The 25,492-nt window shown below is 43.2% G+C and overlaps 1 protein-coding gene across 1 annotated transcript in view; it reads right to left on the reverse strand.

The window, feature by feature from the left end:
- Positions 1-2,836: 2,836 nt before the first annotated feature.
- Dync2li1 (dynein cytoplasmic 2 light intermediate chain 1) overlaps positions 2,837-25,492 on the reverse strand; it is a 30,237-nt gene continuing 7,581 nt past the window's right edge. Inside the window, exons 5-13 of the mRNA XM_057785223.1 lie at positions 21,159-21,247; positions 16,552-16,738; positions 15,484-15,552; positions 14,857-14,934; positions 13,654-13,730; positions 13,274-13,344; positions 10,858-10,955; positions 10,380-10,472; positions 2,837-3,116 (exon numbers count right to left, since the gene is read on the reverse strand). Of these exons, the coding sequence (XP_057641206.1) occupies positions 3,054-3,116; positions 10,380-10,472; positions 10,858-10,955; positions 13,274-13,344; positions 13,654-13,730; positions 14,857-14,934; positions 15,484-15,552; positions 16,552-16,738; positions 21,159-21,247 (825 nt within the window). The 3' untranslated portion in view covers positions 2,837-3,053. The remainder of the gene's footprint in view (positions 3,117-10,379; positions 10,473-10,857; positions 10,956-13,273; positions 13,345-13,653; positions 13,731-14,856; positions 14,935-15,483; positions 15,553-16,551; positions 16,739-21,158; positions 21,248-25,492) is intronic.

Consider the following 25,492-nt stretch of genomic DNA (forward strand, 5'->3'; position numbering starts at 1 on the left):
CCTCCTAGAGAAGGGGATAAGCAGCTTCCACTGCCATTTAAAAGCCACAGATACATGTGCCTGTCCACCTGACGGGGCCGGTCACCTGATCACATCAGGCAGCTGCTGGACAGATGTTGGTGAACACCCCTGACACACAGCGAAGAAACCTCAGGAAGACGCTGAACATTGACTACTGCGTATCAGATCAGACTTCTGACAGATATGCTTATTATTTCTTCACTTTTAGCATAATTTACCTTTTAAAATGAAATGTTACCGGACAGAGTGTGACAGAGAGACGAGCTGTGTTAAGTCTGGAGAACAGCCGCTAAGCAACGTCCGTATGAAAATAGTCAAATGACACAAGTCACACACCAGGAACTCGTGTTCTTGAGCTGGAGAGACGAAGGGCGCTGATAAGGGCAAACACACACCCACAGTGCATACTTCCAGGGATGGAATGATGGGTGTCGGCCATTAAAAATAGATTCTCTAAGTGACTGATTATCTTTCTCATTGATCCTCAAGTAATTTATGAATAAGTCTGAAATTTAATTCTCTCAATGTCACCATGGTAACCATGAGTGAGGCTCTCAGAGAGAGCACATGAACTTGTTCCGTTACTGTGACCTAGCTTATAAAGAATGATAAATTACAGCACTTGAAACGTCTCCCATTACAGGAGAAAGGAAGCCACAGTGAAAGTCTATTGCTAAGAACTGCATTTAAAGATCTGAAGCATTGGTATATTACCAGCATAGTATTGTTAATTTTTATAAAAGGTCTGTGACGCTGATGATTATGGTATAATAGTTACACATGCCTTACAGATTATATATGTCACATCAGTTGTAGACAGCCCTAGGGAGGATAATCTACTCAACTAGTTCAAAGACAGTCCCACAGGGAGGAGCCTCTTTTGAAATCGCTGATTTCAACCCTGGAGACACGAGGTGAGGAAAGCAGCTTCTATTATTCATATGCAGATGAATTTCATTCTAGTTCAGAAACATTTGGAGAACTGACATCATGTGCGACTTCAAGCTACTAAATGTTCGTGATAGTGCCCTGTAATTATGATGGCTTTTGACCCCTGACAGCTTGTGTCTTGAGTCACAAAACGGACAGTGATATAAGAAAACCAATGTAGGGGCTGGAGAGATGGCTTAGTGGTTAAGAGCATTGGCTGTTCTTCCAAAGGACCCGGGTTCAATTCCCAGCACACTGTCTGTAACTCCAAGATCTGACACCCTCACATAGGCATATATGCAGGCAAAACACCAATGCACATAAAAAAAAATCAATGTATAGAATGGTCACTTCTATTACTGTTGTGGCCTGGGCTGTTTGCGTCTTCAGGATGCTGACCACAGGAGGGCTTTCTCCACAGCACGGAGATGCATCAGGAGCTCACTGAACACTCTTCTCAAATGTCAGACCACATGCAAGACAAACAGCTGACAGATTCCTGGGTCATCAAAATGACCCACATGTCCTCACCTGTTCCAGTAATGTGCTTATTTGAAGCTGTACCCACAGCACATGAAGAGTCATGTAGGGCACAAGAATACATACGTTTCCTGACTAGCGATAATGACTATCCTATCCAGAACCGGCTTCTCGCATGTGGTGCCTGCCTGGAAGTCATCCTGGATGCTCTCAATTCATGTTCTGGCCAGGTTAGTAACAGCTACTCCCTGAGACTAGTCTATTCTTTAAAGGGCGATATTTAAAATGAATGTGCCGGTCTCCTTGGGTGGAGGAGGAGAGAGGGAAGGATGGAGGCTGCTGCCTTAAAATGGCCCATTCTAGACAGTTGGGAAGTTCTGGGTGTGAGGACCAGGAATGCACATTTTACATAAGAACCTGCAGGCGCTTCTTGTGCCTCTCTGTTGAAGGTGAGAGCATGACACCTGTCAACTCCTTTCTGGCTTCCTACCACCTGCAGCTGAGTTTAACACAGGCATCCAGGACTGACAGAACGGGTCAGTGGTTAAAGGCATCTGCCACCAAAACTGCTGCCTCAAGTTCAATACCCAAAACTCAAAATGGTAGAAGGAGGAGTCTTGAAAGTTTTCCTTTGACCTCCATACATATTCCACAGTGTGTACCTCTCTCTCTCTCTCTCTCTCTCTTTCTCTCTCTCTCTCCATACCATGGCATGTACACACACCATGGCATGTAACACATATACATACACCATGGCATACACACACATACACACTATGGCAAGTACACACATACACACACACTATGGCATGTATACACACACACCATGGCATGTACACACACACTATGGCATGTACACACACACTATGGCATGTACACACACACTATGGCATGTACACACACACACTATGGCATGTACACACACACACTATGGCATGTACACATACACACTATGGCATGTACACACACACTATGGCATGTACATACACTATGGGATGTACACATACACACTATGGCATGTACACACACACTATGGCATGTACACACACACACTATGGCATGAACACACACTATGGCATGTACACATACACTATGGCATGTACACACACACTATGGCATGTACACACACACTATGGCATGCACACACACACTATGGCATGTACACACACACTATGGCATGTACACACACACTATGGCATGTACACACACTATGGCATGTACACACACACTATGGCATGTACACACACACTATGGCATGTACACACACACTATGGCATGTACACATACACACACATACACCATGACATGTACACACCCCCTCTTGTTTCACATTTCTCAAAGACCAGAGCAGACACTTACACATGTCAAACAAAATTTATACTTCTTAGACACTACAAGTAGGTGATAGAAAATTTTTTTATTTAAAAGGAATTATATATAGTGAATATTTTCTCTCTAAAAGACTTCAGAACACTCACAAAGTTGTACCAGAACAAGAAACAGATTGATTTCCCCTAGTATATTATACATCTCAACTTTCTTCACATGTTGCCACACAAGGGAAGAAAATGATCTTACTTGAACTTGGGAAGGAAGACAAAAACCACTATGGTGGACCAGGTTCAAGAGTCCAGCTCTATTTGTTTCCAGGTCTTGGAAGAACTTCTCTTGTACTGTTCCAGTTCCTAAAACAAAGATCTGCATTACTTTAAGGAAAAAACAAGGCCAGGCGGTGGTGATGCACGCCTTTAATCCCAGCACTTGGGAGGCAGAGGCAGGCGGATCTCTGTGAGTTCGAGGCCAGCCTGGACTACAGAGCTAGTTCCAGGACAGGAACCAAAAAGCTACGGAGAAACCCTGTCTCGAAAAATCAAAAAACAAAACAAAACAAAATGAAAAAAAAAACCACGTAGTTTCAAGCAGGCACTTCCTACGACAATAGCACAGCCTTCCGTCTGTCATTCGCAAGGCTTCTTGCTAGTTACTGAGAGTGACTGTACTGAACACTCATTTTCTATAAAAGCCTCCAGAGTTCTGGACAGACTAAGCAGTACTCAGGGACAAAATCAGCAAGGTTTCGGACAAAATTACCCACTAAACAGAATATACAAGTCACTTCCAATTAGCAAAACAAGGCATTCATACTTCAACGATATAAAACTATTTGAAAGTGATGTTCAGTTCTTTCCAAAAGTTTGTTTGAAGTTAGCAAATTATCACTATTTGAGATTTAGATGTCCTTCCATACAATGATTCTGCTCTTAGAAATGTTATCATGCAAGGGCTGGAGAGGGCTCCGTTGCCAAGGGCACAGGCTGCTTTTCTAGAGGACTTGGGTTTGATTCCAAGCATCACGTGCTGTCTCACACCCATCTGTAACTCCAGTTCCAGGGGATCCAATGCCCTCTTCTGATCTCTGCATACATGTAATACAGACATACAAGTAGGTGAACAACCACACTCATAAAATAATGATCTTGAAAGGAGCGATTTGTCATACTGACCTCGGTGTGGTAGCACATGTCTGTAAGGCCAGCACTGAAAAGGCTGAGACAGAAGGATCTTAAGTTTGAGGTTAGTCTGGGCTTCACAGTAAGACCCTAGGACTGGGGTGTAGCTCAGTGGTAGAGTGTTTGCCTAGCAATGGGTTTCACCCCATCACGGAAAAGACAAAATCATAGGGTTAGGTATGGTGGCAAATACCTTCATTTCTAGTACCTGGGAGGCAAAGGCAGCAGAAGTCAGACTGGCCTACATAGTGAATTCCAGGCCACACAGTGAGACCCTGGAAAACAAAACAAAACAAAAAACAAAAACAAAAAAACAAGCAAACAAACAACAACAACAAAAAATTTCTATAAAGTAAAAAGTTCTGTTTTTGTCTTTTAGTTTTTAGAGACAAGGTCTCATTATGCAGCTCTGGCTGTCCTGGAATTTGCTCTGTAGACCAGGCTGACCTCAAATTCATAGAGATCCACCTGCCTCTGCCTGCCCAGTGCTAGGATTAAAGGCGAGCACCACTTCTTTCTTAAAACAGAAACTAACAGACTTGGGCTTTGGAGGTAACTCAGTGGGTAAGAGAGCTTGTACTGCAAGCCTAAAACCTGAGTTCAAATCCCTAACACCATGCCAAAAAAGGAAGGAAGGAAGGAAGGAAGGAAGGAAGGAAGGAAGGAAGGAAGGAAGGAAGGAAGGAAGGAAAGAAAGAAAGAAAAATAGAGAAAAATAGTGAAGCAGGCAGGGTGTGAACAGACAGAGACGTTCCTGCGATGTCTGCACAGCTGGAAACAGCTGTCTGTAGAAGGGACTGATTAGGGACATGAGTGCTCATTTATACTCAGCCTGGCGAAAGCAACAGTAGGAGGAAGACGGGACTCCACTGTCTCCTCCCTGGACCGCCACATCTTTAACATACATCAATTTCACAGACAGGAGCCTCCACTGTCTCCTCCCTGGACCGCCACATCTTTAACATACATCAATTTCACAGACAGGAGCCTCCACTGTCTCCTCCCTAGACCGCCACATCTTTAACATACATTAATTTCACAGACAGGAGCCTTCACAAAGGATCACCTTGGGGCAGCTTCTGTGCCGGGTATGGTCTAAGCAACTGTACAAAGTCTATCATTATTCTGGATAAACAAAAATGGTTGCTCTGCAAGATAAGCTGAGCAGTGTCCACTGGCTGAGGTTATTAACGTTCACAACAGCTACAAACAAAATCAATTGCTGTGTTCATAAAAAGTACAGATTATCTTTCACAGTTATACTTCAAGCTATTAAAACTGAATTGCCGAAGAGTTTCAAAGCTGCATGTATACTTTAGAATGCTTTTCTAGTGATAACTGCAAAGAAGTCTTCAGTTTGCTTTATGTCTGAATGACACTACCCACTTACCAGTTATTTTCCACTTATGCTATTAAAGGTTAACTAACAAAAAGTAGGTAACTGGGTGTGGTGGCACTCACCCTTACACCAAGACCCAGGAGGCAAAGGGCTCTCCACGAGTTTGAGGTCAGCCTGGCCAACACAGTGAGTTCCAGGCCAGTCAGACTACACAGCTAGACCTTGTCTCAAAACAACAAAAAAGATCCATAAAAATAAAGTGATATTGCAAGCTTTGTCTTTAACTAGAAATGGTCAATCATTTTTTATCAAGATCTAGGTGAGGACATTGCTTTGCAGGTCTTTGTTGGCTATGGTATAGAATCTTCTTACAACAGATAAAGAATGGGGCTGGTCACCAGGCCATGCCCAAAGCAAGATGAAGAGGCTGCCTCCCCGGCCCACTCCTACCTACCTCAACTCTCTTAAGACACACAGTCTCTGGTTTTATGAAACACTGCAATTGTATAATATGATATAAAAATATTACAATGGCATCTTCAGCAAAGGACAGTAACAACATTGTTCTCTAATCATGAGATCAGTGTGTCAGCATGCTTAGTTAAATTATAGCCCCAGGAGCAAGCGGATTGTTTTAAACTGGGTAGCTATGGCTAAGAAGAGGACTTTCAAAGTAAAAGCAATTATTTACCTAAACCTCCCCTCCTCTGCCCTGGACTCCTTTTTTTAAAGACAGAGTCTTGCTATGTTGCCCTGTCTAGCCTGTAACTCCTATGCAGACCTCAGCCTCCCCAGTGCTGGAATTAGAGTCATGCATCTGGCTTTTTGGAACTCATTCTCTTTGGATGGATACTTTGCTTATCCTGGATATAGTTGGGGAGGGCCTTGGTCCTTCCTTGGAGCAATGTGCCTTACCCTCTCTGAGGAGTGGATGGGGAGTGGAATGGGAGGGTATGTGGAGGGAATGGGAGGAGGGAAGGGAGTGGGAACTGGGATTGGTATGTAAAGTGAAAAAAGATAGTTTGTATTTAAAAAAAAATAAAAAAATTACTGAAAGTTCAAAAATAAAAAAATAAAAAAATAAAGTCATGCATCACCACGACCACATTCCCCTTTTAGTCTCTTTTAACAACAATATTGAAAATAGGTAGACAGACGGAGCAAACACTTTTCATATTCAGATTCCCTAAAATCAGGAGTGACTTAAAGCTTGAGGACTTAATGTGAGATCTGACACACAGAGAGACCTTTGAGCAATAAGAAAAGAGTGGTGAGGATGTGGTAGAGATGAGGATGTGGTGGTGAGGATATGGTGGTGATGAGGATGTGGTGATGAGGATGTGGTGGTGATGAGGATGTGGTGGTGATGAGGATGTGGTGGGTGATGAGGATGTGGTGGGTGATGAGGATGTGGTGGTGATGAGGATGTGGTGATGAGGATGTGGTGGGTGATGAGGATGTGGTGGTGAAGAGGATGTGGTGGTGATAAGGATGTGGTGATGAGGATGTGGTGGTTATGAGGATGTGGTGGTGATGAGGATGTGGTGGTGATGAGGATGTGGTGATGAGGATGTGGTGGTGATGAGGATGTGGTGGGTGATGAGGATGTGGTGATGAGGATGTGGTGGTGATGAGGATGTGGTGGTGATGAGGAAGTGGTGGTGATGAGGATGTGGTGGTGATGAGGATGTGGTGGTGATGAAGATGTGGTAGTTATGAGGATGTGGTGGGGTGATGAGGATGTGGTGATGATGAGAATGTGGTGATGAGGATGTGGTGGGTGAGGAGGATGTGGTGGGTGAGGAGGATGTGGTGATGAGAATTTGGTGGGTAATGAGGATGTGGTGATGAGGATGTGGTGGTGATGAGGATGTGGTGGGTGATGAGGATGTGGTGGTGATGAGGATGTGGTGGGTGATGAGGATGTGGTGGGTGATGAGGATGTGGTGATGAGGATGAGGTGGTGATGAGGATGTGGTGGGTGATGAGGATGTGGTGATGAGGTTGTGGTGATGAGGATGTGGTGGTGATGAGGATGTGGTGGTGATAAGGATGTGGTGATGAGGATGTGGTGGTGATAAGGATGTGGTGGTGATGAGAATGTGGTGGGGTGATGGGGATGTGGTGGTGATGATGATGTGGTGATGAGGATGTGGTGATGAGGATGTGGTGATGAGGATGTGGTGGTGGGGTACCCATCACTTCACTGGGACTATTTATAAGGGAGGTGATTCCTCAATGGCAGTTGTGTGTTTTTGGTGGACCAGAATGGAAGTCATGAGCATGCTGTTCCATCCTAAAAGTGCTCTGCTCCAATTTCACTGTAAATGCTTCAAGGCTCTGAATGCCACTTTCTGCTCCAGACTAATGTAATCTGGGTGCTAACAAAGGGTGTTGGAGGTAGAAAAGGAGCCAAGAGAAGATCAAGTCCCATCTCTCGTAGGTGAAGAGCTAGCTCTCCACTCATAGGCAACAGCACTATGACTTAATGATCCAGGATATCGCCTGTCTTCCTAGAAGAGCCAGCCTGAGCCAGTGCTGGGTCAGAGGGATGTCAGTCACAATCAGTCCACCCTGCTGTAAGAGCTGCAGGTTGATTTTAGCGGTGATGTGCCCGGATGAAATTGTGGAAAATTTTAAGCGCAGATTTAAGTCAGAAGCAGTCGAGCTCTTTTAAATGAATTCAGTGCCAACTCAGATCTGAGGACCACAATGGTATTTTCAAGGGAAAGTTGCTACCCAGCAATCAACAATCATTAAAAAATAAAAGACAATATGAAGACAGAAATATAGACAACTAGTTAGATTTTCACCAAAACCTCATACTTTTATATTCTTTATCTCTATCATTTTTCTATCTGTCAATAAGTCTATCTTGCATCTATGTATCTTTCTCCCTACCTACTTACCCATGGTCTACTTTTATAAAATATGTTGTCCTATTGCAGATACAGCATCCAGAATGAAAAGGCAACCATGGGAAAGTCTCAGGAATGTCCTTGTCAGAATTCAATGACTCCCAGTTTTTCTATCCATCCATCCATCCATCCATCCATCCATCCATCCATCCATCCATCCATCCATCTATCTATCTATCTATCTATCTATCTATCTATCTATCTATCTATCTGGTCTCACTTTATGGCTCAGGCTGGTCTCAAACTTACAAGCCTCCCGCTGAAGCCTCTAGAATGTGAGATGAATTTTTGTTTTAAGATGTCCCAGTAAATCTGGCAGTGATTATCTTGGCCATAAAAAAATGCAGGTGTATATGTGAATGTTTAGAGAGTGTTAAGAATCTCCTAAATTAATTTTGAGAGCATTACCACTTTGTATATCAGCACACAGTTGGAAACAACTTAAGCTTCTGAAATTCCTTCATGGAAAACATGAAAAAGTTTTCAAATTCAATTTTTGTCTGTTTTGTTTTGGGGACAGGATCTCACACTGTGTAACTTTGGCTGTCCAGGAATTCACTATGTAGACAAGGCTGGCCTTCAACTCACACAGATCCACCTGCCTCTGCTGCCCAGCTTTAATAGGAGAGGATCTCAGAATGTCAAACTTTAGAATCAGTGACCAATAATCAAGCATCACATGGTAATCATTATGGTACCTTTACAGCAAAGGTACAAATTAGATGAAGAGTCAACATGTGCAGTCTGAGATTAATGTAGTTTATATACCAGAACAACACAAATTAAACTGGCTTTTTTTTTCTTTTTTTGGGGGGGGGGTTTCGAGACAGGGTTTCTCTGTAGCTTTGGTGCCTGTCCCGGAACTAGCTCTTGTAGACCAGGCTGGCCTCGAACTCCCAGAGATCCACCTGCCTCTGCCTCCCGAGTGCTGGGATTAAAGGCGTGCATCACCACCGCCCGGCTTTAAACTGGCTTTTAGGCAAAATGGAGATAATATATTTTTTCTGTCATCAGAGATTCTAGCCATTCCGATGTGCTAACTGAATACAAGAGTGGGGAGAAAGCTCCGCGCAGTGCGCTTTGCTCGTCTTCCACTGTCACTCACGGTGAGCTCAGGGAAGACACACTCCAGAGTGTAAATTCAGCATTCAGAATACGTCAGTGCATTGCTAACGCCTGTGCACGTGACCTTAGCAAAGCAGTCACGAGGCAGCAGAAACAGATAATGACAGTTAATAATCGACTCAAACACTAATTAGGAAATGACCTCAAGTAATCTCTCCAGCCAAGGTTCATGTACAATAAGGGTTACATCAGTGCATTTGATTGTCTAGACCTCATGTTTAACTCTTTGCTATAGCTATAAAACCATATAAATATTCATAGCATATTTTCAAGTTGTCTGGAATATGTTTAAATAAAATATTTGCTTACTTAATTTTAGGACCTCTTAGAGTAAAGGGTGAGTGCTAGGAAAATGCCCTGCTCACCAGTCCCAGTAGGCAGGTATCTCCAAATAACCCTTCCAACAGCGACTGCCCAAGTCACAAAGTTCTGCAAACCCGCCCAGATAGGGTCATGCTTCCAGCATGCAGACTGTGCTATACAAACATGTCCTCATCCAAGGACGAATACCGTGACACCTCATTCTATCACTGTGAAAGTAGATCTGGCAAAAATCTATGTCCAGTAACTGTACCATGGTGAATTCACCAACGCTTACACTCTTACTTAACATTTTCATACAGAAACGGGGCTACCCTGGCATGTCCACTTCTAGGCACTTCCTGCAGACATCCTATGTACCTTAGCCTGAATGGGTAGAGTCCTTAACTGGACAAAGTAATTCTCCCAGGGCAAGGAAAGTATACTACATCTGACAATAGGATAGAAAACAAAGACTTGCAAAGACTCTCACAAATAAGAGTACCATAAAAGCGACTCTCCAGCAGCGGGTGGGAGCCATACCTATCACAACATCAAGAAAACTGGGAAATTAGAAAAGGGCTTGTAAGCATTTATATCATCTCTGGGTGCTGGAATGGCAGGTTTCTTTTATGGCATATCAGAGTTTTTCTACAGAGATGTAATACTTAATTCTGAAAGTAAGAAAAAGTTAGGGAAATGTATGAATTTCTCAATGTATGCCATATTTTGGTGAAATTGAGTTTTGAGAAATACCTGATCCTTCTGAACTCTCATTTCATCAACTTCACTTTCCGCATACTGTGGATCCCGGGCAGGGTCCTGGATGGCCTTCAGTGTGTTGATATTCTGAAATCAGAATTCCGCAAGTCTTCTCATGCACATAACCCGCGCCGCAACGACCACCCTCTGTCTGAGGGCCCAAGCTCTGTCAGCCTGGCACTGTGAGCGTTTCCGTTTTCTTCAGACTCTTGGAGATCCACCTCGGACACGCGTGTCGTCCCCCCTCCCGCCGTCAGATGTCTCCCCCTCTAACAGGCAGAGAGCTTAGACTGAAGGAGGAAGAGGCCACGTCTTATTCGGCTTTTAACCTCCATGGTGCTTTGTTTACCACAGTCTGAACAAACATTTCCTTGTTTAGGAACACGAGAAATAGAAACAGTTATCATGGTAGAACCCTGGTGGCACTTCTGTCACAGCTGACTGGAGCTTTCCAGCAAAGGGGAATACACACCTTTGGGGGGAAGAGCTTTTCATACACCTTTTTCCACAGCTCCATTGGTGAGTGGGCCTGAAGCTTTCCAATGTCACTATCGGGAACAGGAGGGGACCCTAAAATTGAAAGTTTTACCCCAAATGACTACAGAGGTTAAATTATTGTAAACTATTAATAAAGCAGATGTCATTTACTAAAGTACAAATCTTAGGTCACTCATTTTCCATCTTCACATTACAGACACCTGATGTGGGATTCCCTTCTGTATGCTGTGAATACCACTGGCTAATAAAGAACTGCTTTGGACCTATAGCAGGGCAGAACTTAGCTAGGCAGGGAAAACTAAACTGAATGTTGAGAGAAGGAAGGCGGAGTGAGGGAAAGCCATGGAGCCGCTGCCAGAGACAGACATGTTAAAACCTTGCTGGTAGGCCACGAGCCTCATGATAATGGGTTAATCTTAGATGTAAGAGCTAGCTAGCAATGTGTTTAAGTAATTGGCCAAGCAGTGATTTAATTAGTACAGTTTTCTGTGTGGTTATTTCGGGAGTCTGGGTGGCCGAGAAATAAACAAGCAGAGAGCAGCCAGGAACACACTAGCAGCCTCTTACTACAGACACCATTAAAATTATGCCTGCCTAGGCTGTTGTGCTGGCAGAGGTAGGAGGAGGTGACGGATGAGCTTTAGCCCTCATTTCCCACGCCCTGCATGTTAGCCCCAGATGTTTACACTGAAACACGCATGTGCGTGTGCTGCAGCACCAATCGCTTTCTGTAAAGCTGATCACAGCACAGAGATTCATTACTAGTCGGTAGTGAACTGCCATTAAGCACAGCTATATTTTATAACCTTAGGAAACAGTATCAACTAGAACTGTGGGCAGCAGATACACTAAAAACCCACTAAAGTACGTGGAATTCAAGGTAGTACAGACTGGCAGACTCTTCTACATGTGTGCAGATGCAGAGTGCTGGAAAGATGTGAGATAAACTTCCTACACACACTCACAGAAGATTCAGCTTCTTCTAGTACTGGAATTGTACCATCCATTCTAGGCGCTCCATCACTGAGTGCTAAAATGGTGCTAGCCCTACCATTTTAGTGAGGAAATATATTTATATCTTGAATATTTAAATTACTTTGAAAAATTAAAAAAAAATTCAGTCACTTTCTGGCAATTTTAAATCTATAACCAGAGACTTTCTTCCTAATATCTTTATTGTCCCCCAAATGTTCAACTGTTGATCTCCAAGGGCTTCCTGACCATCTTTGTGATAAGATGATGACATTGATACTAGGAACTGAACTTGGGTCCTTTGGAAGAGTGGTAAGTAATCTTAACTGCTAAGCCATATCTCAGCCCCAGATCTGTGATGTTTAAATTCAATAGTTAGCAAGCCTATTCTGCCGAGCTAGTCTTACAAACAGAAGAATTCCTTCAGCATTGTCTATCAGTACATATTCCTCACGGACAGAAGAAGTCCACCAACATTATCAGTGTGCTACTCTCACAAGTGGGAAAACTCCATCAGCATTCTCTATCTGGACACCATTCTCACAGACGGAACTCCATCAGCACACAGATTCTCAGTGCTCCTGAAATGAAGCAGGCACCACTAAAAAAGATGCCAGTCTGCCTCCACGGCCATCCATTCAGCAATACCACCCCATTCTTTGCTAAGGTCCCTACATCTGAAGCCATGTCACCTTAGCTCCTAGGTGTAATAGAGGATAACAGCAGCCTGATGTCATATGAAAAATCAAACCATACCCAAGGGTCTAAAGAATTGCTACGCCCCAAGAGTTTCACAAAGAAAACAGCTTTCTTGGTCAGATAAAGGGCTTGATAGCTAGACTATGGAATCGGTGAGAAAATACACCTCAACAGCAAGGCAAACTGCTTACTCTTGTCCTTCCCTTAAATTTTAAAAGAGCGTCTTGCTATACAGTCCAATCTGAATGGCCTTGAGTTTAAAGCAATCCCCCTGCCTCAGTCTCCAGAGTGCTAGGATTATAGGTGGGATATACTACCACACTCAACTGGAAAACTGTCTTATAATGAAAAATTAAGGCATAGCCAACGGTTCTCGGTTTATCTTACCGCTTTAACCCCACAGAGTTGGTCATTACTCGCAGAGTGCTCTGGAGTCCCCTGACTACCCTGTACTCCTTATTTCTTCTAAACTTTGGCACCAGAACTTAAAAGTACATTTTTAGAGTAGAAGAGAGATCAGAAATCTGTTGCCACTCTCTCTGTCACAAATATGTCAATGTGTGCAAGCTACATCAATTCTGGATATACAAATAAATATATATGAAATAACTGCCAGAAAATGAAGCCAGAGATGGTGGTGTGCTGGATACCAAGAAAACAGGAAGACAAAATCAATAAGTAATTTAAAAAGAATAAGCAATATTAATAAGTTCACCAACCTATTTGACATAAAGAGTCCAATCCTGCTGTGATAAACAGTGGTTTATTCTGATCCACACATATTGATTTGCTGTATGGCAAAGAAAAAGATTCTAATTTAGTTCACCAATCGAATATGCTGCTACACTCTGCTGTAAATAAGTCTTATATAAGTCACTGATGAGAGTATTGACCCAAGTGGACCAGGGAACACTGACTGACAGACTCACACCGCTGTTCAAACCAAGGGAAAGAGCAAGGCAAAAAAGACAGATGCGAAACTTCCAACTCCACTGAAAGCTAACAGAAGAAAATAATAACAAAAGGAAAGCCAAAGAGATGGGAGGGAAGATGTAAAGAAATCAGAGAATGAGAATAATTGGGAAATATCTAATGGTACCTCTTGTCAACACCAAATGCCAGCTGGTTGATAACGCCACGCATTTTTAGTAACAGAGCTTCTGATTTGCTGGTGAACTGCACAACAAACAGGAGACCCAGTTATACTGTGTTCTATGATCTCTGGAACAGGTAAAAATTTGGTTCTGAACAAGCATGAATAGCGAGAGAACTACAATTTCTTTGCCTCAAAACACATTTGGGAAGACAAAACAGGAGATGAATAAAAAAATCTTGATAAACCTGCCTCATTACCCAGAATTCCTGAGTGCACAATGCAGAAAGGACTCCTGTGAGTACACTAATCATTTCACCTACTCCAGTGGTCAGATTTGCACATTTGTATTTGCCTGAAATGGGTGTGTGGTGTGACAATTCACAGCAACCATAAAGTGGCTCACAAGCATCTGTAATGAGATGGGTGCCCTCTTCTGGCCTGCAGGCATACATGCAGGCAGAACACTGTATACATAATAAATAAATAAATCTTTAAAAAAAAAAAAAAGAACCTTATGAAGAAGGCACCATTTCCATCCCCTTTCACCTGAGAACGGGGAAGCTTAAGTGACCTGCTGGAATCACGTGGCTAATAAGTGGTCACATGGAGTTGAGGCAGCATGGCTTCAAAATTCATGATTTTGGTTTTTTTTTGTTTGTTTCTTTTTCTTTTCTTCTTTTAAATATCTTTTCTTTTCTTTCTTTCTTTTTTTTTTTTTTGAGACAGGGTTTCTCTGTAGCATCCTGGCTGTCCTGGAACTCACTCTATAGACCAGGTTGACCTCAAACTCACAGAGATCCACCTGCCTCTGCCTCCCAAGTACTGGGATTAAAGGCGTATCTTTCCACCACCTGGCCCAAAATTCATGGTTTTAACCTCCACAACATCATTTCTTTTATATAAAAACAACATCTTATTAAAGTTTTTTTCCCATTTCCTTTTGAGGGAATATAGATTCTAATTCTTAAGAGGAAAAAATGAAAATGAGCGAATACAGCAATCTACCTCTGTAAGCTTGCCTAGCCTTATAGATAGATACAAGCAACGTGGGGAGGAGAAGCCACAAGCAGAGTGTGCTCTGTGGACACCCTGCCTAATGGTCTGCAGGACCGGGGCTTTGGCAGTGGAAAGGAAAGAGGGCAAAGGTGCATCTGTTATCACGTCTGCGAGCCTAGCTCCTGCTTTGTGCACTGGGGAAGGACTGACCATCAGCGAGGCTCCATAATAATGTGCAACAAACCGGAGTGTCTTGCATATCACCTTTCTCTTCTCAGGATCAAAATCCTGTAGGAAAAAATGATTAAAAGGGAAAATAAGCCGAGAGATCTCCACAGCTCACTCGGGGAGAAACACATTATTATCTTTAAGCCCCACCCTGAGGAGTTGGGCTAGGTCACCTCCGCGTCCATGTCTACAGAGACTGAACAAGGCTGAAGCCTCCTACTGCCACAGCTATCAGATCTGTTTAAACGCTTGGCTTAAGAGAATCCAGATATAAGCCCGCATTTTATCCTGCGGAATACCCAAAGGATTCTCTGACAAGCCAAGATAAGAAGAAACTAATTTCCTACTTTCTTCAATTTAAAGTTGGGAAGTAAATCTTATCCCTCAGCGGTTAAAGATTTGTTTTCCAAGTCTTCAGCCTCGTCCCTGTTCTAAGCATTGCACTTACTTCTTTGGCTTACTGGACCTTAATTTCTAAAATCCTTAAGACAGGTGTCTCTGAGCCTGTCCCTTCCAGTTATTGTTCTTACTTCATCATTTTGATTTCTCCCCCACAAAGCATAGCCATTCATGCCCAATGAACAGCTAGAAATGGGAGGGAGTACTTACCTGAAAAATATCATATTTACTTCCAATTATGACCAGGGGTATTGGAAACGGGTCAATTAATTCACGATCCTGTTAATAAATATACTTTGTTGATTATAGCTGTTTATTGCATTGCCCTCAGGATTTTATATTTACTTTTAAAAAAAACACCAGTTTTGGTCTCTTCATGGACCGTATTTGCTGCCCTACAGTCTGACACTTTCACCTCATGCTGCATTTTAAGTGTAAGCTAGAGACCGCAGTTCCCTAGACACTGTGGTACTCATTTGTTTCCTTGTGCTGCTGGTCTAGCATTTCTCTGTATAACCTTGGCTGTCCTGGAGCTCGCTCTGTAGACCAGGCTGACCTCGAACTCACGGAGATCCACCTACTTCTGCCTCCCAAGTGCTGGGATCAAGGGTGTGCACCAGCACCTCCCGGCTACTGCTCTGTCTCCTCTCACTGTAAACCGTCTATATGGAGTTTCTCACTTATGTTCATTGTTTGCCATTTGGCTTGTTTTGATCTGATACTACGTCAGACACATGCACACAATGGACACCAGGAAATGCTTCTCTTAGTTTTCTAAATGATGACATTGCAGACTGTATTAAATAGCTTGTGCTGCATCACAGCAACTTTATAATGTAAATAGTTTTAGATGGTGAGAGGAGCATCATGACGTGTGACAGACACTGAGTGACTGTAAAACACACGCTACTGGAGAAGGCAATGGGAACTCTGCTCCTGCTTCAACTGCAGTTTCAGCCAGTCTTTGCCAGCTCAATCTGCAGTCTCATCTTTATTTTACAGAGATTATAAAATCAATATCAAAATTCTACTCTAAAACTCCATTTCTTTTGAGGGGTATGGTACACCACAATAATCCCAGTGATATCTAACAAGAAGACATAGCCATCTTTTCTTTGTTTTGCTCTTACTGAGGTTTGATGAAATTGCTATAATTTTCCGGTGAGCAGGTTTGTCTACATCAAACAAATTTTAAGTCGTGCAGAAAACTACAGAAGCTGCGCTGTGATGCTGCCTCTGCTCTGTGGGCAGATACCAGAGGGACCAATAGCAACTCACCGGATGGTCCTTCTGCACGCCGCTCCACATCTTCTGCCTCACCTCAGAGGCTGCCTTGGAATTCATCTTCCCCAGCTTCAGTATCACTCTGTCTACATGACTCTTGGTGGCTTGCAACAGGTTTTCCATGGTGGGCCAAAGGTCATTAGGTTTGGAGAGATCCAAAACAAGAACAATAGAAAATGTCCTAAAAAGACAACAACAGCTTGAAAGAGCAGATTCCCGATCCTGGCTGTTGTGAGAAGGGGATATACTGAAATTTATGTGAGGTTGTATAAGAAGGACCCAAAGCCAGACAACGCGCACAGAAGGAGAGACCTTGGAACACTCAGCCCTAACTGGGCTGTTTCCACCAACTCCATATCCTCAAGGCTCAGGGAACTTTGGAGAAGAGGAGGCAGAAAGAATGTAAGAAGGGAAGGAGGAAAACAAGGAAACAAGGCCCTGTAATCAACATGATCTACACACACAGGAACTCAGAGCCCGAGGTAGCATGCACAGGGCCTGCACAGGGCTGCACCGGATGAGATCCTAGAGCCAAAAGCAGAAGTACACACTTGCTCCCATCCCTAAATCAGAATTTATCTCCAACTGATAACAGCTTTTAAATGAAAATTTTCTCTAAGAAAGTCTATGATGGGGGCTGGAGAGATGGCTCAGTGGTTAAGAGCACTGGCTGCTCTTCCAGAGGTCCTGAGTTCAATTCCCAGCACCCACATGGTGGCTCACAATTATCTGTAATGAGATCTGGTGCCCTCTTCTGGCATGAGGCAGAGCACTGTATACATAATAAATTTTTTTTCTTTATTTTATTCTTTTTTAATTAAAATTTCCGCCTCCTCCCCGTTTCCCATTTCCCTCCCCTTCCTCCCACACATCACCCCCCTCGCCCCAATCCCCTTCCCCTCTCCTCTCCCCCTCCCCCCACTCCATTCCCTCTCCCTCTAGGTACTGAAGAGCAGTCCAAATTCCCTGCCCTGCGGGAAGTCCAAGGTCCTCCCACTTCTATCTAGGTCCAGGAAGGTAAGCATCCAAACAGGCTAGGCTCCCACACAGCCAGTTCATGTATTAGGATTGAAACCTAGTCCTTGGCTTCTCATCAGCCTTCATTGTCCACCATGTTCAGCAAGAAAGTCTGTGATGTCTATTCTTAGTAGTCAGTTTGACTACAACTGGGCTCAACTAAAACCCAAGTAGCTAGATATACTTGTGAGAGGTTTCTGTCTTAATTAAATCATTTGAAGTGGGAAGACCACTTTTGATCCAGATCTTTTGAGGTGGGAAGAGTCATCTTGAGCCTGGGCCACATCTGCCGGCAGCCTGCATAAAGAGCATGGTAGAAGGATGTTTGCTTCCTATTGCCTGCTTGCTCCCCCTCTCGCTGGCAAGTCCATTTCTTCACCACCATTAGAAGTACTTCTTTGGGGTCCCAGTGTATCCTCAAGACAAGCTGAGACATCCATCTTTGTGCACTGAACAACTACTGGATTCTTGGACCTTTCATTGTTTGACAGACATTGTTGAACTAGCTGGACCACAGCCTATAAGGCATTTGAATAAATCACCTTTCTATCTATATATAGAGAGATTCACCCTATCAGTTCTGTCCCTCTAGAGAACCCTGGCAGACAGCATTTCACTGGGGAAACGAACTACTTTTAAGGTTAGACTACATACCCAGCCAACAGAAAACAAACAGAACACCATCTCTGGAGGTTATCTTGTAATGTTGTCTTAGAGCTTTTTCCTCAATTATTTTTATCTCTTGTATTATTTTTATTTTAATTTATTTCATATGTATATATATTCTCTCTTTTTACCCTAATTTGCATATATATTGTGGCTTCCAGTTTTGTGTTTTTATGGGATTCTTGAGTGGGTCTTTGGGTCTATATCTACTTCTTAAGCCTTTTCTTGGTTTTTTCCTTCTGTTTGTTTGTGTTGTCCTATTCTGATGTGTTAGTTTTTGTCTTGTATTATATTATATTTTATTTTATTATTATTCCTTCAAAACCTGTTAATTTTCTAATAAACAGAATGGGGTGGATCTGGATGGAAGGGAGGATGGGGAGGACGTGGAAGGAGCGGAGGATGGGCAGCCCTAATTAGGCTATACTATATGAGAAAAAAGTTTATTTCCAATAACAAAACTTAATGGCACTATACAGTTATCTACAGAAGTCTGAAAGACCCAGGTCTCCACCTGGTGGCAGTCACTCTATCTGTGACTCGAGGTGCTCTCTGTACCAAATGTCCTATGTACACATAGTCACTTTTACAGTTGCGCAGAAGGCTTTGTTGGTAAAGTGCTTACCAAGAAAGCCTGAGGGCTGGATGTTCTGATCCCCAGCCCGAGGACTGGACGCTCAGGTCCCCAGCCCGAGGACTGGATGTTCAGGTCTCCAGCCCGAGGACTGGACGCTCAGGTCCCCAGCCCGAGGACTGGGACACTCAGATCCCCGGAACCCATGTGAAATTCTGTGCATACGACATGCACCTGCAATCCCAGTGCTGGAGAGCAGAGACGGAGACTCCCTGGGGCTCACTGGCTAACCCAGCTACTGTCGATGAGCTCCAGGTTCAGCAAGAGACTCTGTCTCAAAAAAATGAAATAATGTGAAAAATGATTAAGAAGACACCCCATAGTGACCTTTGACTTCCATATACAGGCACACCCCCCACACACACACACAGTAAAAATAGTTATGCTTTTAATCCCAGTACTTGGAAGGCAGAGTCAAGTGAGTTTGAAGCTACCTGGGCTACACTGCCAGACCCTGTTTCAATATAAAAGAGAATAAACTATATTTTGCTAAAAGGAAAAAAAAATCACTGGATGAGTTGAGTCAGTCTGACCAGTATTCCACTAGCTCTGGGAAAGCATTTGTCTGTAAAGAAGACACCAGCCCAAGGCTCTTCAGGCCTGATTGGAACAAATGGTTACCTGGCCCTTGAATTTGGCTCAGTAACAGCAATGGTTTGGGTTAACTTCTGATGAGAAAGCTGCTTCACATTTAGTTTTTGTTCTTGGCTAAGATCTGCTGTGTAATCATCCTTTTGTACACTGTGAGGACGCGCTGCTCTCATTGCTTTAATGGAGAGCTAACTGGTCAACAGCTAGGCAGGAAGAGGCCAGGGGGAGAGCCAGACTGAGAGGACACTTGGAGAAGAAACGCGGAGTCACCAGCTAGACGCAGAGGAAACTGGATGTGCAGAAGATGACGCCAGAAGCCATGCCACGTGGCAGCAGGTAAATTAATAAATATGGGTTAATCTGAGTCAGGAGAGCTAGCTAATAACAAGCTTTAACTATCCACTGAGCATCTATAATTAATAAGTCTCTGTGTGGTTATTTGGGAGTTGGCTTATGGGACAGAAAAATTCTGCCTACAAAAATCAGTTCTTAGTAACACCAAAATAAAATTTCCACATCTGATATGGCGAATGTGTGGGAGTGTCTGTGGGTGTGCCATTTACCCCTCGGTTTCGGTTCTTAAAAGCCAGTATCAAGAACAACAACAACAAAAGCTAGGCAGGGGGCTGGAGAGATGGCTCAGTGGTTATGAGCACTGCTCTTCCAGAGGACCCAGGTTAACTCCCAGTACCCACATGGCAGCTAACAACTGTCCGTAACTCCAGGATCAGACATCCTCACACAGATACATGCAGGCAAAACACCAATGCACATAAAAAAAAAAAAAAAAGAAAAGTGAAGCAGTGGTGGTGCGCACCTTTAATCCCAGCACTCGGGGCAGAGGCAGGAGGATTTCTGAATTGGAGGCCAACCTGGTCTACAGAGCGAGTTCTAGGACAGCCAGGGCTACAGAAAGACCCTGCCTTGAAAAAACAAAGACAAAAACAAAACAAAACAATTAAATGGATGCCAGTAGAGAGATCTCTCCTCTCCAACACAGTAAAGCTTAGTAATATTGAAACTGGATGGAATTTATGCCCTGGCAATGCTGCGGCATGCATGGCAGCCCGTATATGGCGGTTCTGCTGAACTTGCTCATATTGGGTTTAATGGTCTAAGCTGATAAGGACGACTGATTAGGTCTCTTCCTCAGGAGGACACCGGGTTTCTCATTACAGATGGTTGTGAGCCACCATGTGGTTGCTGGGAACTGAACTCAAGGCCTCTGGAAGAGCAGCCAGTGCTCTTCACTGCCAAGTTATCTCTCAAGTACTTGGTTCAGCAATACTACTGCACACTACTGCACACTAAACTCCACGGGAAACCGACAACAGCCGACGAAGAAAGGCCCCAGAGTTGCGTTAACTCACATCGAGAGTGAAAAGAATTAAACTTTTCATATTTAGCTTTGAAAATGAATTCATCACCCAAATACTACTTGACAGTTTTCCTTGCCAGTAGGCCTGTAAAGTACATTGCAGGCAGGAAAGCACCTCACTCAGCCCCAGCCAGAACCCTGAGTCTTTCCAGACTTCTCAAGGAGCACTACAGTCTAAGATCATAGAAGGAAAGGGCGGCAAACCTCCAGACAATAAAAAATTGCCTCCAAAATGAAGACCCAGGAAAGCCTGGGCACACGTGCGGAACGCCTGTGGACATGTGTCCCACAGAACACCTGTGAATGTCCACTCACCTCAAGGTCTCACATGTGATTGGTATGCTTATGAGGTCCAATAAAGAGGTTCCTCCACCCAGTTCCCAAAAGTGAGCAATGTCTTTTGGCTAAAAGAAAATAGAGTTTAAATAATAATTAATTTTAAACTTTTGAGTGTTTTTAGACATTAGCACCTACCAGTAATAATTATAGATATAAAATATTCACCCTCAACTAACCCTTTCCTCTTACTTGAAACATTCGTTTTCCTTCCTCTATTCCATATCTTGAAATGCATCAAATGCATTCCACAAACAAACCTGAGCCACCAGGAATATGTTTTCTGCTCCCAACTTTATAAATATTATTATCACATGAAATAGACACTTAAACAAATTTAAGTATTTATTTATTTTGTGTATATGAGTGCTCTATATGCATGTATTCCTTTATGCCAGAAGAAGGCATCAGATCTCATTATAGATGGTTGTAAGCCACCATGTGAGTACTGGGAACTGAACTCAGGACGTCTGGAAGAGCAGCCAATGTTCTTAACTGATGAACCATCTCTCCAGCCCAGAAAATTTAAGTAACACATTTAGGATTCTGGGGTTCCAGATAAACATAAAGCAGTGAAATAGAACATTTTGATTTAGAAATATAGACGCTCAGAAGTGGACAAGTTGTGCAGGTAAGCCCTGAGAAATGGGGGACAAGGCAGTGAGAGCCCAGAAGTGCGGCAGGAGACTGGGATGAGCTGGTCGTGCTTTGCGGTTTGGAGGATCCTTTAGCTAGGAGGGTCTGATGGGCCAGGCAGCCATGTGGTTTGGAACAATCTGACCCGAGACCGCCTCCCAGGACTGTTCATTGGGGTGTTTCTCCTGCTGCCCACTCTCAGGCTGATGCTCAAGGCCTCTGTAGGAGGAGCTGACAAAGTGTTTCCATCTAAAACTCATAGTGAAACATTTAACCCAACCAAGTGTGGAGCTCTGCGAATATAGAAAATCCCCTGCTATGGCCCAATTAGAGGAAAAGCTGGTGAAACCCGGTCATGTGGGTTCTCAGGTACCTGCTGTTATGAACCAGAATGGGCAGGAGGCAGCAAAGCAAGTTTTAGATGAGTATACATTGTTTTCCTTTTCGGGGACAAATTCTTATCTGTAAAGTAATTGTAAAATGTTACTGCTGTCGATATTTGAGTCACTGATGTTTGTGGAATGAATCGTTCTTCACAGGAAAGCCTGTCAGGTCACAATGTGACAAAGGAAGGTTTACAGCCCTTCTCGAAAGTCGAGCTTGTGAGAGCTCTTTCACATTTCCCATAAAAAGGTAACTCACACCATGAACCATCTGAATCGCAAAAACAAAATCCTCCTGCATCTCAGTAAGTTATCTTTTCTTTCCTTTTTAAGTTCTCAGTTTTAATAACTAACTTTCATTGGTGGATCCAGGAAGCAATAACAGGCTTTTTTAAATTCTTGACACATTTACACCTGTCATCTAATCCTCTCTTTCTTTTTTCTTTTTTGATACAGGGTCTCACTATGCAGTCCTGGCTGAACTGGAAATTGCTGACAATGCACTCACAAAGTTCCACCAGATTCCACCTCACGACTACTGGGACCATGGGTATGTGCTACCACGTTTGGTCATTCTTTAATACATTATCTAATAAACATTTGAACTAGATCATTCTATACAAATGTGTCTTTGTTAAATTTAAGAAATGACCCCCTCTGGTTCTGAGACTTCCAAAAGCAATTCTACTTAGGAATGTCTGTCCCCATACCATATACTATTCTAAGTTCTTCCTCTGTGCTGAACCACTTCTGACATCCTCTGCACAGACACTAAAACAGACGAAAATAGGAATAGTCTCATGGCCTCTAGTCTCCAATAGTACTACCAACTTTTAGATTTTTCTCGTTCCCAAAATGCTATGGATTAGACTCACAGACTAAAGGATGCTAGTCAAATACTCTACCACTGAGCTACAGTCTCACACTATACTTTTAAACACACCAGCAATTTAGATTTTGAACAGTATATTTTCACAAATATTCCACAGTCAAGCCCCATATTTTTAGAGGAACCAAGAGTAACTCCTAAAATAGATCTGGTGATTCAGTCACAGCTGTAATGCCAGCCCTCAGGAGCTTTGAGGGATTGTGAGTTCAAAGCCATTTAGGAGTGCATAGTGAGCTCCAGATCAACTTGGGTGTATAAGAAGAACTTGTCTGTGAACTAAAACAGAACCTCCAGGTGATGGAGAGAGGACTCGGTGACTAAAGGTGCTTATTGCTCTTGCAGAAGACCCTGGTTCTGTCTCAAGCATCACTATCGGGCAGCCCTCAACTGACTGTAACTCCAGCTCTAGACAATCCAATGCCTTCTTCTGGCTTCTGTGGACACTTGACTCTGTGCAAACACTCACACAAAGGTATACAGGCAAATACATAATTTAAAAAATACACTTTGGAGTTACCATGCAATATGTGTGTGAGTGTATGTGTGTGTGTGTTTGTACACGCACATATGCATAGGTGGTGCCCTTCCTTCTGTATATGTGTTGCTTTTATTGGTTAATAAAGAAGCTGCTTTTTTCCAATGGCTTAACAGAATATAGCAAGGCTGGAAGAGATATATATAGAGAGAGTAGGCGAAGTCAAGGAGAAACCATGTAGCCAGCACAGGAGACAAATGCCTCTGCTGGAGCCCGCCAAAACTTTGCTCATAGGCCATGACCTAGCGGTGATGCACAGATTAATGAAGATGGGCTGGTTTAGGATATAAGAGCTAGCTAGAAATACGCTTAAGCTATTGGCCAAACAGTACTGCAAATAATATAGTTTCTGTGTGATTATTTCGAGTCAGGGTGGCCAAGAAACGAACTAGTGTCCTTTGCCTACAGGTAGGGGGGCAAATTCCACTAGAGATCACATGCAGCCAAGTAAAATCTCCAACATCTGGAATGGGTTACCTTTCTGTTAAATTGCTGGCCAACGGGGTTCCATAGATTTCCCCCACCTCTCTCAAACATCACAGGCTATTACAATGCTATTGTTTACCCTCCACAAACAGATGGTAAAGCCCTATTGCTGAAGACATCACTTACTTATGTCACTGAACATGGAGAAGTTGAGCTCACACACAGCTATAAGCTTCATATCTGCTGATTAGCATTCATAGTATCAGGAGGTACTTTGCATGATAGCACAGGAGAAAAGTAAACATTAATATCACCTAGCTACAAACTTTGCAGCAGTGACCTGTCTGCAAGATATACTTTGCAAAACTGGCACAAAAGTTATGGGATCAAACAGCCACTTTTTGATTAGATTTAAGGCCCATCCCATGAGATGCAACCTGTGTCTGACACTGTTAATGAGGTCAAGAACCTGAGTCTAGCCAGGTTATGGGCCTAGAGGCAAACCTACTATTATTCTTCTTCTAAATGAACATACAATAAAATGACAACGGCTACACCCCTGGATCAGTGCACTGCTCAAGTCTCATCAGAGAAGCTTCTGGCAGTAAATGGTAAGTAACACAAGGACCCACAACTGGACACTGTGTAGAGAGTGACAGACCTTGGGGCACTCAGCCCTAATGGATGTCTTTATCAAATCCCTGCCCTCAGGACTCGGGGATCTATGTGGTAGGGGAGATGGGAAGATTGTTAAGAGTCAGAAGTGGTGGATGAGCCCCAGGAAATAACGTCTTCCCTACACAACAGGGCTGTTGTTTATAACACATGTAAACTCACAGAGACTGTGAGAATGTACAAGCGATGCATAATATTAAGCTAGATAAAATCCTGGCACAGAAAAGGGGAAGCAGGCACCAAGTTCTTAAGCAAGAAACTTTGAAATTGATACTTGCTGAGAGAGGGAAAAATCAGTTTTCCCCGAAGGAGTGCCACTGGGTGTACCAACCATACTCCAAGGCAGGCCCCACGTGCAGAGTGACGAGTTGGTAAATACAGAATGATTCCACGCTTTGCTTTTCTGTGTGCTTTGGTCCTTATTGTTTGGTGGGTTTTTGTTATGTTTTTATCTTCTTTGTTTTGTTTACTTGGGATTTTTTCCTCTTTTCAAAGAGAGAAAGAATATAAAGATGAGTGAGTAGAGTGGTGGAAAGGATCTGGGGGGATGTGGAGGAGGGGGAAAGTATATTTAAAATATATTGTATGGGGCTGGAGAGATGGCTCAGTGGTTAAGAGCATTGCCTGCTCTTCCAAAGGTCCTGAGTTCAATTCCCGGCAACCACATGGTGGCTCACAACCATCTGTAATGAGGTCTGGTGCCCTATTCTGGCCTGCAGACATACACACAAACAGAATATTGTATACATAACAAATAAATAAATAAATA

The sequence above is a fragment of the Chionomys nivalis genome, chromosome 1 (assembly GCF_950005125.1).
Source record: "Chionomys nivalis chromosome 1, mChiNiv1.1, whole genome shotgun sequence".
Classification (NCBI taxonomy): Eukaryota; Metazoa; Chordata; class Mammalia; order Rodentia; family Cricetidae; genus Chionomys; species Chionomys nivalis.